The 13,290-nt window shown below is 44.8% G+C and overlaps 1 protein-coding gene across 1 annotated transcript in view; it reads left to right on the top strand.

The window, feature by feature from the left end:
* The window catches only part of GRTP1 (growth hormone regulated TBC protein 1), a 73,452-nt gene extending 65,016 nt beyond the window's left edge, over positions 1-8,436 (top strand). Inside the window, exons 7-8 of the mRNA XM_004450745.5 lie at positions 107-292; positions 7,958-8,436. Coding sequence (XP_004450802.1) covers positions 107-292; positions 7,958-8,047 — 276 coding nt within the window. The 3' untranslated portion in view covers positions 8,048-8,436. The remainder of the gene's footprint in view (positions 1-106; positions 293-7,957) is intronic.
* The last annotated feature ends 4,854 nt before the right edge of the window (positions 8,437-13,290 follow it).

The raw sequence follows: 13,290 nt of genomic DNA on the forward strand, positions 1-13,290 counted from the left end.
TGCTCTGCCCTGAACTCTCTCAAGGCCTGGTCAGGCTCCAGCACCAGTCTCAGGTCGCTTTGTGCGTCATCCTTCTGTTTAACCTCTGTTTGTTTGTTTTCTATAGACTGTGCTTCGGATTTGGGATTGTTTATTCAATGAAGGCTCAAAAATTCTCTTCCGGGTGGCCTTAACGTTAATTAAACAACATCAGGCTTTTATTTTGGAAGCCACCAGTTTTCCAGACATTTGTGATAAATTTAAGCAGATTACAAAAGGGGCCTTTGTAACAGAGTGTCACACGCTTATGCAGGTAAGTACTGGCTTTGTTCTTCCCCCAATCGCCCCCCACCCCATTTTAATCACCTCCATCACCAGAACTTTCCCGTCACCCCAAACAGAAAGCCTATACCCATTGCGCATTAACTCCCCATTCTCTCTGTCCTGCCCACCCCCCTACCCAGCAACCTGTACTCTACTTTCTGTCTCTAGGAGCCTGCATATTCTAGCTACTTCATATAAATGGGATCATACAATATCTGTCCCCTTGTGTCTGACTTATTTCACTCAACGTGATGTCTGCAAGGTTCATCCAGGTGGTAGCATGTATCAAAACGTCATCCCTTTCTATGGCTGAGTAATATTCCATTGCATAAATGTACCATATTTTGTTTATCCATTCATCTGTCGATGGACTTTTGGGTTGTTTCTACCTGTTGGCTATTGTGAATAGTGCTGCTGTGAACAAACCAGTATCTATTTGTGCCTGCTTTCAGTTCTTTTGGGTACTAAGAGTGGGATCGGTGGCTCATATGGTAATTCTGTGTTTAATTCTTGAAGAGCTGCCAAATTGTTTTCCACAGTGACTGCACCATTTTACGTTCTCACTGACAACATAAGAGGGTTCTGTTTCTCCACATCCTTGATGATACTTGTTTTGTTTTTTAATTTTAATGAATGTGAAGTGGTATCTCATTATGTTTTTGATGTGCGTTTCCCTGATGGCTAATGATGTTGAGCATTTTTCCATGTGCTTTTTGGCCATTTGTTAATCTTTCCAGAAACATCTATTCCAGACCTTAGCCATTTTTTTAAACTGGGTTGTTTGTCCTTTTGTTGTTGAGTGTGTTGGCTTTATTTTTAGCCCGAGTACAAACAGAAGAGAAAAGGCTGTGCTATCTGATATGCTTAGAAGTCATGCCAGGCTCAGGGAAGGTTTTGCTTCCCTCTGCTGTGTTCATATTTGGCCAGCACCTGAGGTATTTACTAGCTGGCTATTTAACTGGTGGAGTGTCCTGGCTTTTCTCATTTCTGTCTTGCTCAGCAAGTGCTGAAGCACTAGACGCTGTGCCTAGTATTAGGTTCCTTTCACTGCTGTGGCTGCCGGTCCTCTCCCCCCCCTCGCCTCTCAATCAGCCTCTGTGAGGGGCTCTAGCCCGTTTCCAGCCTCCTATTTTCTCAGAGCCCTGGGAACAGCGGTCAAACCTTGGGCAGTAATGCACGATGGAATTCCACGGGCTGCTCTCCCTCCTCTTGGAGGCTGAGCCCGCCCCATGGCTTGCCCCCTAGGCAGATGGGCTGCCACTCGCCTTATAGCCGCCTCTGTCCACCTGTGGGGCCAGGTCAGGATTCCGAGAGGGCGGGCGGGCAGCATCGAGGGTGCTGGAACGCAGACACTGTCACTCTGTGCTCATAAATGGCCTACAAAGGAGGGGGAAAGGCGGAGCTTCAGCATGAGCGCAACTGGTGGCTTAATATAGCCATGCTCTTTTGTCACAGGGGCCTGGGAGTTAGCAGCATTCACTTCTGCTCTTTTCTCCAGCTCCGCACAACTCCTTGTGGTTTCTGCTCTAGATTGTCCTGTCTAAATTAGGCACCCCCCCCTTTTCTTCTCTGCCCTAGAACCCTGTTTCTTTCTTTCCTAGCCCAAGTCAAGCTGTGCCGTCTGTTGTCTGTCCCCTCCTGCAAGGTCAGCTCCCCCTGGGGGCAGGGGCCTGGCATAGCGTGTGCGCACTCGGTGTCGCCTTGGAATGAATGAAGCTGAATGAATGCAGCGGTGCTCGGTACCCATCAGATGTTCTGAGAAGGGAAAATGCCAGGGGGTGACAGAGGCAGGAAAAGGCTGGGAGCCTGGAAGGCAGAGCTGCATCGGGAAGGGCAGGTTTTAAATGGAAAAGTGGGAAGAAGGCGAGAGCAAAAGCACAAAGTGGAAATGACCCTGGCAAGATTTTAACTGAATGCTACCGCCTGGGGGACCTCAATGTGGAAAGTGTGAACCTTTTTTTTTTAAGCTTTTTTCTTTTGAAATAATTATAAACTCGAAGTAGCAAGAACAGTACAGATCCCACCTCCCTTCCCCCAGTTTTCTCCAGTGATTACATCTTGCGTTGGCCCATATTTTTAGACGCCTATAGGTGAATCTCCCAAAAGCCTTCGGAGACGGGAAAGCTGTCCAACTGGAAGGGCGGCCTTGGGGTGGGAAAGAAGGAAAGCTGTCAGCTACGTAAGGGAGATGAGGATCAGCACCTCCCATCTTCCTTCCTAAAGGACTGAAAGGCTGAAGACTTACAGGTGAAACGTGTCATTTTGCTTTCTCCTGGGCTGCTCTGGAATGTAAAACCAGGACTAATGTGTGGAAATTACAGGGCAGCAGCTTTGACACGATGTGAGAAAAACCCTCAGAGCTGTGTCCCTTCGGGAGGCTAAAACTAAGGGCTGTGGGATCTCCCTTCCCCCAGGCCTCAGGTAGGAGCAGGAGGATCACCTGACAACTCAAACGTGGAGGGGATTGTGCGGTGACATGGCCCAGCCGTCCTCTACCATTCTCTGAAAGGAAGGCCGGGTGGGCAGCGAGGGTTGATTTTTTTGCTTGTACCAAATAGTGCTCGGCACCCAGGGGTTTCAGTAAATAAAGGGTTATGATGACTGATGAGAAATGTTGAATACACATCCGGAAGGAGTGAGATGGCCGTTAAATCATGATTCATTTGAAGGGGTTTGTAAAGTAGAATTGGAACCAATCCCCAATGACGGAAGGTTTCATTTGGAAGTGGTAAGTTCTCCACCCCGGAAGTCTTCAAAAGGGGCTGAGAATGTTATAAAGGAAATTCATGCGGCCGTAGAGGGCAGTTCATAGGAGTGTGATCTCTGAATTCAGACAGAATCATAGCCTACCTGTTATCTGGGTGACTTCTGGTAAGTTTCATAGCCCCTTTTAGACTCAGTTTCCTCATTCTAGTGTCACGTGGTGGTTTTTTGGTTTGTTTGTTTGTTTGTTTTTAGATATTTCCCTACCATGCAATTCACCCTTTTAATGTGTACAATCCAGTGGTTTTTACCATATGACCAAGGTTGTGCAACCGTCAGCACTTTCAAAGTCCAGAACATTTTCGTCACTTCAGAAAGAAACCTCGTGCTCATTAGCAATCATTCCCCATCTCCCCCACCCACTAGCTGCTGGAAACCACTCATTTACTTTCTGTTTCTGTGGATTTACCTGTTCTGGAACTTTCATATACATAGAATCATATCTATTTAGCTTTATGTGTCTGGCTTCTTTTACTTAGCATAATGTTTTCAAGGTTATTTAGTTTATGTGTTATTTTCTCTTTTTTTCTTCAAGGTTATTTAGTTTTAAGTATACCAGTGTTTAGCAGAGTACCTGCATGTAGTAAGTGTCCTGAAAATGCTAGTGTTACATGCAAGCAGCAGCTGGCGATTGACCTGACTAGAGCAGATGTCTGAAATTGAGTGAAGGATTAAAACAGAAACTGGAATAGGCACAGACTTGGATAAAGTTGGGAAAGGCTGGCTTATCGGATTTCAGAGGGCATGGAGTTAGAAGGAGAGCAAACACACTGCATGTCAGAACTGGGCTCTGAAAGGACTCGGATAAAATTTAACAGATGGCTATCAAGTCCTTGGCAGGTGATCTGCTCAAGTGTAGGTATTTGGCAGGTAATGGCACGTGCTAAAATGGAAAAAATGAGAGATTTCCCTTGTTAGCTCAGCGTGGCTCACCGTGAGCCTTGATGAAACACCAGCAGAGGTGTAGTGTTAAACAAGGGAGATGTTGGGGCTGCTCCCCAAGAGTACAGCGCTCTGTTCTTAATAACCCTTGACAGAGGACATGGCCAAGTTGGGGTGATTTCAGAGGGATCATCGGGCTATGGTGGAATGCTGCAAAACCATGACTTGTAAAGAATGATGGTAGAACCCGAGGATTCTCGGCCTGGGAAAGACTGAGGTGGAACAGGCAGCAGTTTTTATATTTGAAGTCAAGTAGGTTCTGAGGGGCCACAGGGCTAAAATGAGGACCCAAGGGCAGAAACTCAGGAAATGCCAGTTTCATTCCCATCAGTGGAAGTTGGGCATAATGCTACCTGATTAATTCCAAGGGCTTAGCATCTATCTCTTCAGAATCTAGGACATTGACTTTATGTATTTACTTGTGTATTTCCATGTTGTTGTCTGTTTATTGCATGAGGATTCAAAATTCAAAAAGTACAAAAGGAGCAAGGACATACACGGCCTCTTGCTCCCCTTTTCCATAAATGTATTAACCAGGCTACTCTTCTTTCATCGCTTAATCACGTATTTTGGAGATGATTCCATATCTGAGTTCTCATTCTTTTTTAGGGCTGCAAAGTTTCCCATTGTGTGGATATATCATAATTGTCTCCTGTATCATTTTGATGGATATTTAAGTTGCTTGTAGTCTTATGCTTCTACAAATAAGGCTCTAGCTTGTTTAACTTTGTGCACACAGCATCTTGCACATTTCTGATTATGTCTGGAGGATAAAATTTCCAAAAATGAAATTACATCTGTACCCACTTGCTTAACAGGCCATCTCTGAGATCAGGTGTCTTTGGAATGAGTTTTTATTTTCGTAGAACTAGCTCTTTGCCCAAAAGTTAAGTATGGCAGGAAAAAAAATTGCTCTTCAGCTATAGACATTTTTATATAGAAGTGCAGTGGAAGGAAGCAAGCGGGACAAAGAACTGAGGCAGCTTTGCAAGAGGTGAGCATTGCCTCTCCCCAAGGTGATTCATCATTGGCACATGTTGCAGGAATGTTCTCCAAATGCCTTTTCTGGCAAGATCAGTAGGCACAATTTTGTGTGACAGGCATTGAAGTTAAAATGAATATACAGTGAAGCGGACTTGGCCCAATGGATAGGGCGTCCGTCTACCACATGGGAGATCCATGGTTCATACCCTGGGCCTCCTTGATCGTGTGGAGCTGGCCCATGCGCAGTGCTGATGCGCGCAAGGAGTGCCCTGCCACGCAGGGGTGTCCCCCGCGTAGGGGAGCCCCACACGCAAGGAGTGCGCCCCGTAAGGAGAGCCGCCCAGCACAAAACAAAGTGCAGCCTGCCCAAGAATGGCGCTGCACACACGGAGAGCTGACACAACAAGATGACACAACAAAAAGAGACACAGATTCCCAGTGCTACTGATAAGGATAGAAGTGGTCACAGAAGAACACGCAGCGAATGGACACAGAGAGCAGACATTGGCGTGGGGGGGGGGGAGGGGGAAAGGGGAGAGAAATAAATAAAAAATAAATTTTTATTTTTTTTTATTTTTTTATTTTGAGAAGGAAAATTGGTTTATTGACGGCCGGCTGGACTTGGGAGCTTTCCGTTTCAATCCCAAAAACTAAAATAAATCTTTTTAAAAAATAAAAAAATAAAAATAAAATGAATATACAGACCTACTGCACTGAATCATTAGTGAACTTTAGGAATGAATATATTCTCACTGGGTTGAATTCAGCCAGTTTGCCAGTGCCCCAAACTTCAATTCATACAACCAGGAATTTGTCTGAATTGGCATGCATATTTTATAAATCTTAACATGAGACCATCGTTACTTGTTTTCTGTAACTGCTCACTACTTTAAAAACATGATCCAATTCTCATCTTTTTCTTGATGTTAAATTTTTAAAAATTTATTTTCATTTCTTTCTCCCCACCCCTCATCGTTTGCATTTGCTGTGTGCTGTGGGAGGGAGGCACCTAATCACCTGACCCACCTCCGTTCCCTGCTTTGTTGTGTCTCTCATTATGTTTTCATGTCTCTTGTTGTATCAACTCGCTGTCTTGCTTGTCTTCTTTAGGAGGCACCAGGAACCAAACCTGGGACCTCCCATGTGGTAGGTGGGAGCTCAGTCCCTTGAGCCATGTCTGCTTTCCTTGATATTAAACTGTTAATGCTGTTTTTTCAAGATGGTCCAAATGACTGATTTCCTTTTTTATCTTTGCTGTGTCATTCTTACAGATTTAGGGATCTAAATGTCTTCCCACAAAGACCTAAAAAAGTGTTAGTGAAAACAGGCTGTGAGTGTTCATGTGTAAAGGTTGAACTGTGCCTGACGATGGAGTGTAACTTCAGGGTATTAGATTGGATCCAGGGTGAAAGTTACAGCAGTCAACTCAAACAAGTGTAAACATATTAATGGGGAATTTACCTGCAGGACTGAAGGATGCAGAGGTGTTGGCAATCTCCAGGGCAGACATGCAGCCAGTTTCTGGGAACTGGGAATGGGAAACCAGTTAGGAAGGCTGGCCTGCTCTACTTAAGTGTTTTATTTGTGTATTTCCGTATACTTATCTATTTATTGTGTGAATAATCACTTAGCTGTTCTTATCCCTGTGCCTTGGCACATGGGCTTTTTTCACACCTGCTTTTCAGATGCAGGCCATCTCTGGCGGCCCAGGAGGCTGGCACACGTTTGTTCCAGCTGTGTGCCTAGGGGCCCTTACCCTTAATCACAGCCCCAGAAGTGCCAGGGGGGAGAATGCAGCTGTGCAGGGCCCGTCCTGGGCAAGCAGCCGTGGCAGAGGCCCAGAGCAAGCATGCTCCAGGCAGACAGAACCATGGCTGCGGTGTCTTCATTTGCTTCACTCTTGCCTCTCAACCTCCTTCTGTTTTATGTGTTCTTGCCTTTAATTTGCAAATAACTGACAAATTTAATTGTTTAGTGGAGTATTTTCTGTCCGGTTTGTCCTGTCATATATTACTTTGCATTATGTGCCATTTTGAAATGAATAGTGCTGCACCTGGATGGGATATACACGTGCTCGTCGGTCCCTCAATCCACCTGGCCCCCTCCTGTCCCCTCTTTCTACCTTAGTACTATTTTCTTCCTTCAGTAAGTGGCAATGTCTTTCTCAGAGAATGAGTTGACAATTGGATGGGTAAGAAAGCACTTTAAAACCACCAAGTACTACACACATGCAAGGTGTTTTAAAATGTTATCCGAAGTCTTAACTCTAAATTACTTGAGAACTAACGGTCTACTGATGGAACATCTGAGCTCCTTGCTTTTGCAATGCTTTTTACCATAGCCATTGGCTGGACAAGCAAAATGATAACACCAACATTTAGTGTGCCTTCCTGCTGGCTTGTGGATCCTTGAAAGCAGCAGCTAAATTTAAGCTTAGCCTTCTGTGGATTTCAGTATATCTGCTGGCCTGCCGTCCCATTAGTTGGTTCTGTATGAAAAATAGGCCATTCCATTTTGTATGGAGTATGTTGTAAGAATGAACTGGGTTATTTTGTTATAGGACCATGCTTTCATTTAAAAGAAAAAAGTCTAAAGGAATCTTTTTAAAAAGATTACCCTTTGTTTATTACATGTCTTCATTTAACATTTATTGAGGGGAGCGGGTATAGCTCAGTGGTTGAGTGCCTGCTTTGCATGTACAAGGTCCTAGGTTCACTCCCTGGTACCTCCTTAAAAATTTTTTTTTGGGGGACAGGCAGACGGACAATCCTAGGCCCCATAACAGAAATTAGTCCTGCCCAGTTCTGGCAAGCTGCGCGGACTCTTACCTGCTATGGGCCACTCCTCCCTTCGGCTTTGCAGGGGGCAGTCTGTCTACCTGCTGCAATTTAGCCTTGAACGGGACAACTAAGGTAAAAATATGTTGTTGGTTTGTTTTTAAACTAATTCCATTTCTCTGTTCCAGAAAATATTTTCAGAACCTGGAAGCTTATCCATGACAACCATTACCAAGCTTCGAGAGAGCTGTAGAGCAAAGTTGCTCACGCAGGGGTAAATCGGCAGTCTCAATTGCACATTCCTCCACTCTTTGCACTGACAGTGAACCATCATTTCCAGAGTTGACACGACCAATTTTTACTGCTTCCCTTTTCAGTGTTGTAAATACTTGATGTCGTTACACTTTAGTTGTGATTTTTTTTTTAAAGAGCAATTTAAAATCATGTCATTCTACAACTCTTCAATTGAGTTGTCCTAACTTTCTGAAGAAATTTTTTTTCCTGGGACATTAATATATAAAACGAGATATGCGGTTTTGTATTTAAAAGTATGTCAACACCTGTGAGTTTTTGATTATCAGCTCATCTGCAGATTTAAAATTAAAATCAAAATAGTAAACTGTTACAATTGTGTTATTGATGCCAATTAAAATATTAGTCTATTTCCTTTTCTGTGGCAGATCATTTACCTTTATGGAAGGGTTGCGTATGTAGCAAGTAATTTCTCTTTAGAAATGATTAAAACGTTATTTCACAAGAACATGTCATCTGCAACCTCAGTGCCACCTTAGAAGCCACAGCTCAAGAAAAGGGGAAGCCCTGCAAGGACTAACTACCTTTCTCAATTCCCTCATAGCCATAACTAGAGATAACAGATTAGCTTTAGATTACCTACTGGCCGAAGAAGGAAACATCTGTGATGTTGCCAACAAGCTGTTGTACACCACCGGACAAGTCGAGACTGACATCCAGGAAATCTTCAAACAAGCCACGTGGCTTCACAGCATAAACCGGCAACCAAGAGCCACATGGGGATCGATTCAATTGATTATAATCATTAAGGGGTTTCTGCCAAACACCACTTGGTTGCTGCTATCACACTCATCACCCTTCTCTTTGGACTTGTTTTCACCCGCATCATCACCAACTTCATCGCTCAGCACCTTAAAGCCACCAAACTTTCTCCTGTCCCCTGTAGCTTTAGGGTACCAGTCTACAGAGCCTCTTAACTTGAAGGACTCCCTCAACCAAAAGGAGGGAATGTAGAATTGGAATGATAAATGATTTTTACTAACCATCTGGATTTGCTGGAGCTTCCATTTTACCCAGGGAATTAGAAAGAAACGGAGGTTAACTGAAGCAGGCTGACATACCAGCCATCCTTTGTGGTGCTGATAAAAACCCCTGCCCCAGCCTGGGAGGAAGAACTATAACCAAGAGTTCAAGTTGGCACCAGCAAGTTCTGCTGATCTTCACCAGATGGCCACAATCTTACGTCCACATCCTGCTTGCTAGTTAACCAAGTGGGCCTCAAGGACACCCTGCCCAGGCAGCCCCCGTAGGGCAAGCAACTCACAGAACACACATACCAAGCGTAAACCACGTCCCCCTTATCCCTCCCCATTTCCCCACACCTTCCCTGTGTTTCAAGCAGCCATGGAAGCTGCTACCCCAGCTCACCCCTTCAAGCAGAAAAACTCTTTTGGTGCTGTTCCTGCATTAATGCAACTTTAGCTCAGTATACTTGTTCTGCACTGTCCCCCACCCCCCAAAAATGTGATATCATTATGTTTAAGACCTAGGAATGTGAAGTTTGATTCAGACCCATGAAAGCCTCAGTGCAGACATCTCATCCTAGGTTTTAGAAGACAATCAAAAAGCGATGTTTAAAATGGCTGTCCTGAGGCCAAGGCTCCCTGGAAACCCACAACTCACCCTGGAAGGCAGGCTTGGCAAAGGTGGGAAGCTGCTCTCAAGTTCCCAGCGAGACTGCAGCTGGGATTGCTCCTCTGGCGGGATAGCAGGCCCCTGAATCTTCTCCAGCCCTGACTCCATTGCTTCAGTCTCCCTGCCTGAAATCGTGATTCTGCCTTGGGGCTGGACGGAGAAGTCTGCTGCCTGGGTAGAGCGTGAACTTGGAGGCCAAGCTGAGCCCTGCACAGGCAGAGGCTGCGCCCAAGCCGGCTTACCCTGCTCAACAGTTCATCCATTGTCACTTATACCCCTTAGTAGTTTTTACAGATCTTTTCAATTGCATAGTTGTTTGCCAGAGTCTGGCAAACAGAGATTTCATCTTTATTCTATTTCTGAATTTCTAGTTATGTTTTAGCCCCCCTTACACATTTCTGTCCTGAACCGCTCAACTGCTTGGCTTCTCAAATTACATGTCTTCACGGAAGTTTTACCTCCCCTCAAAAAGAGGAAAAGGGGAGCAAAAGTCATTGATATGGGGTTCATTCTAAACTCTCAAAGTGTTTAGTGAAAGGTGGTGTGGTTTAACCATATGATAAACACTCATCAGGGTGACAGACTTGGTATTGCAAGAGCCCCGGCTAAGGGACCCCAAGTTCTGGATTCTGGTTCTGCCACCTACTTCTGGTCTTACCAGATTATGGTAAACTCTTTGGGCCCCCTGCCACCATGTAAGCATGAGGTCTCCCTTCCCTTGGGAAAAAGGAGCAGATGTCACAGGCCTATCCATGAATGAAGATGGAGTCAGGACCAAAATACGATAATGTCCCAATTCTTAATTCTGATATTGTTACTAGACTTGCTGCTAGGAAGTGAAACAGTCAACTGCAATTAATCACACCTTGATTCTGGATCAGTCACAGTTTGGGGAAGTGAAATATATCTTAGACATCGAGGCCAGCCTTTTTTACATTACAGCTTTAAAAAATACCAAGAGAAGTCTAGTGAGTTGGATTGATTGGAGTTGCTCATCACTGGCTCAGAAAGCCTAGAATCTGGCTTTTTGAGTCACTGCTGCTTTCAGTCCTAAAATTCTTAGGGAGGCTGGAGTGGTGCTTATTGCGTTGTAAGAAGAGGATGTACCTGGCACCTCAAAAAAAAAAGGGGGGGGGTGGTATTTGCTTTCTTGGTAGACTTGAAACTTCTGTGATCATCACCCGCCAACTGGAAGGCCACCACCTGCATTCTAACTCTTCAATGCCAGTGGCAGAGTTCCACCATCTGCAACTCCAGGAACTGGTGAGGCACACACCACCTTGGACAGGATGAGCTTGGCATCTGAGGCAGTTCACTGGAGGCAGTAGCTTCTTACCTGATTCAATTTCTTAAGATGCCATAAACCCTGTGGAAGGAACCCCAAAATGAATAAGATTTCTCTTCTTGAAATACAAACAGGTGGAACCTCTGGAGCAAGTTTACCCGGTAGTTCACATTTCCTCAGCAAGAAACTGCCAGGGTATTAGAACATTCGTTGCCTTGTCACCACTTTCAAATCTACCAGGGAAAACAATGTCCACTTTGGGGTGTTACCAAGCAGAGCGCCTCTTTCGCACAATGGGATCTTCTGAGCTCAGTTTGGTTCCTTGGTAGCCTTCACCCTGCCAGGCAAATACTACTTGCTTCAGCATATGCTATTTTTTAAATGTTCTCTATAAACTTTCATGCTGTGAATCCCAAAATATCTGCCAAGACCTGAACACTGGCATGGTAGCAGGCCATGACTGGTGGTTTCTCTCTCAATTCTGGAATAGGCAAAGGGATACTTTTCTACATCATTTAACTCCTGACCAGCTGCCCAACAGCTCATCTGTACTTAGACTGAGGGAATTAAGATTCAGAAATGTACCACCAACTTTTAAAATCTTGTGATTATTTTGCTACTTGAGGGCCTTAAATTCCATCCTCTTGAGTTTTCACTTCCTCAGCAACAAGAGATTGTTGACCACTTAAATCCTGCTCTGCCCTCAGGGTCCCTGCTCACATGAACTGTGCTCCCCTGTGCTTGGTTTGAAAAGGATGGCGAAAAGGCATCAAATGCGGGCCCAGCAGATATAGCAAAATAATCAGACAGGGCTACCTCAGGTCTCATCCCAAGTCGATCTCATACTCAGCAGTAAAACTTGACTTGAGTCCTTGGAGCGGTACAGTAGGATCCCGTGTTGACAGCAGAATCCGGGGCAAGGTTCTTGGATGCAGATGTGATAATGATTTTTGTTTAAATAAAATTGAACATTTACAATTAAATAAGACTGATGTGAAAGCTCTCCCTGAAGGACCTGAGGTGGTGGCAGGTTGGCCTAGAGAGTCGGCCAGGAGGGAGGAGAAGGCAACATTTCGAAAGGGATGATCTATCTCCAAAACTATAGACCCATCCTTTCAAACAAAATGCCTTTTTTATATTTTCAATAGGGGTTTCCAGGTCTTTTAGACTTCTTATAAGCTAATGGAAGAGCCCTAAAAAATATTATAGACTGGAGTAGGTCAGGAGCTGAAACTGGATCGACACACCATGAGGCTCCTGTAATAGATGTCTCATTAGAACCTCTACCTCAAAGTGAGGAATGGTCTTTTGACATATGAGATTGTTTTCAGTACTATAAAGAAGCCACGTACTCTGGCCTCTTCCCCCCACCATCGTGCTTATTTTTAAGATTTTTAAAATTATTTACCCCTTCCCCTTCCTCCCCCCCGCCCAGCTGTCTGCTATGTCCATTTGCTGTGTGTTCTTCTGTGTCCGCTTGTCTTGTCAGCAGCACCAGGAATCTGTGTCTCTTTTCGTTGTGTCATCTTGCTGTGTCAGCTGTGTATGTGTGCAGAGCCACTCCCGGGCAGGCTGCACTTTTTTCGTGCTGGGCGGCTCTCCTTATGGGACTCAGTCCTTGTGCATGGGGCTCCCCTACACAGGGGACACCCCTATGCAGCATGGCACTCCTTGCACGCATCAGTGCTGCGCGTGGGTCAGCTCATCACATGGGTCAGGAGGCCCTGGGTTTGGACCCTGGACCTCCCATGTGGTAGGCAGATGCTCTGTTATGCCAAATCTGCTTCCCTGACATGCTTATTTTTAAATAGTACATGTCACTCATGATCTAGATGGACATTTGCCTAGAGACTACATTTGGCTATATTGTTAGAATTTGAGACTGATGTTAAGAGACATCAGTTCTCCTCCAGTTAGCACCCTAAGGAATGGCCACAAAGTCCTCTTCTAAAAACCAGGCATAGGGGGAGCAGATGTGGCTTAGCCACTGGGCATTCGCCTCTCATGTGGGAGGTCCCCGGTTTGGTCCCTGTACCCACTGGAGAAGGCAAGCAACCAATGAGCAGATAGATGAGAGAACCATCTGGGGGAGCAGGGGGATAAATTTTTTTTTTAAAGTAAATAAAAACAGGCTTCACTCTGAGCAGTTCACTCTCCTACCCCTTCCCTGTCTGTGGTTATTACCATTATACACTTAACACCTGAATATACTTCGTGAACTTTAACTTATATGTAAGGTCAACATCATTCTGTCATGAACTCTCATTTTTAACTGACAAAAGTACTAGG

Source organism: Dasypus novemcinctus, chromosome 15 (genome assembly GCF_030445035.2).
Source record: "Dasypus novemcinctus isolate mDasNov1 chromosome 15, mDasNov1.1.hap2, whole genome shotgun sequence".
NCBI classification, from domain to species: domain Eukaryota; kingdom Metazoa; phylum Chordata; class Mammalia; order Cingulata; family Dasypodidae; genus Dasypus; species Dasypus novemcinctus.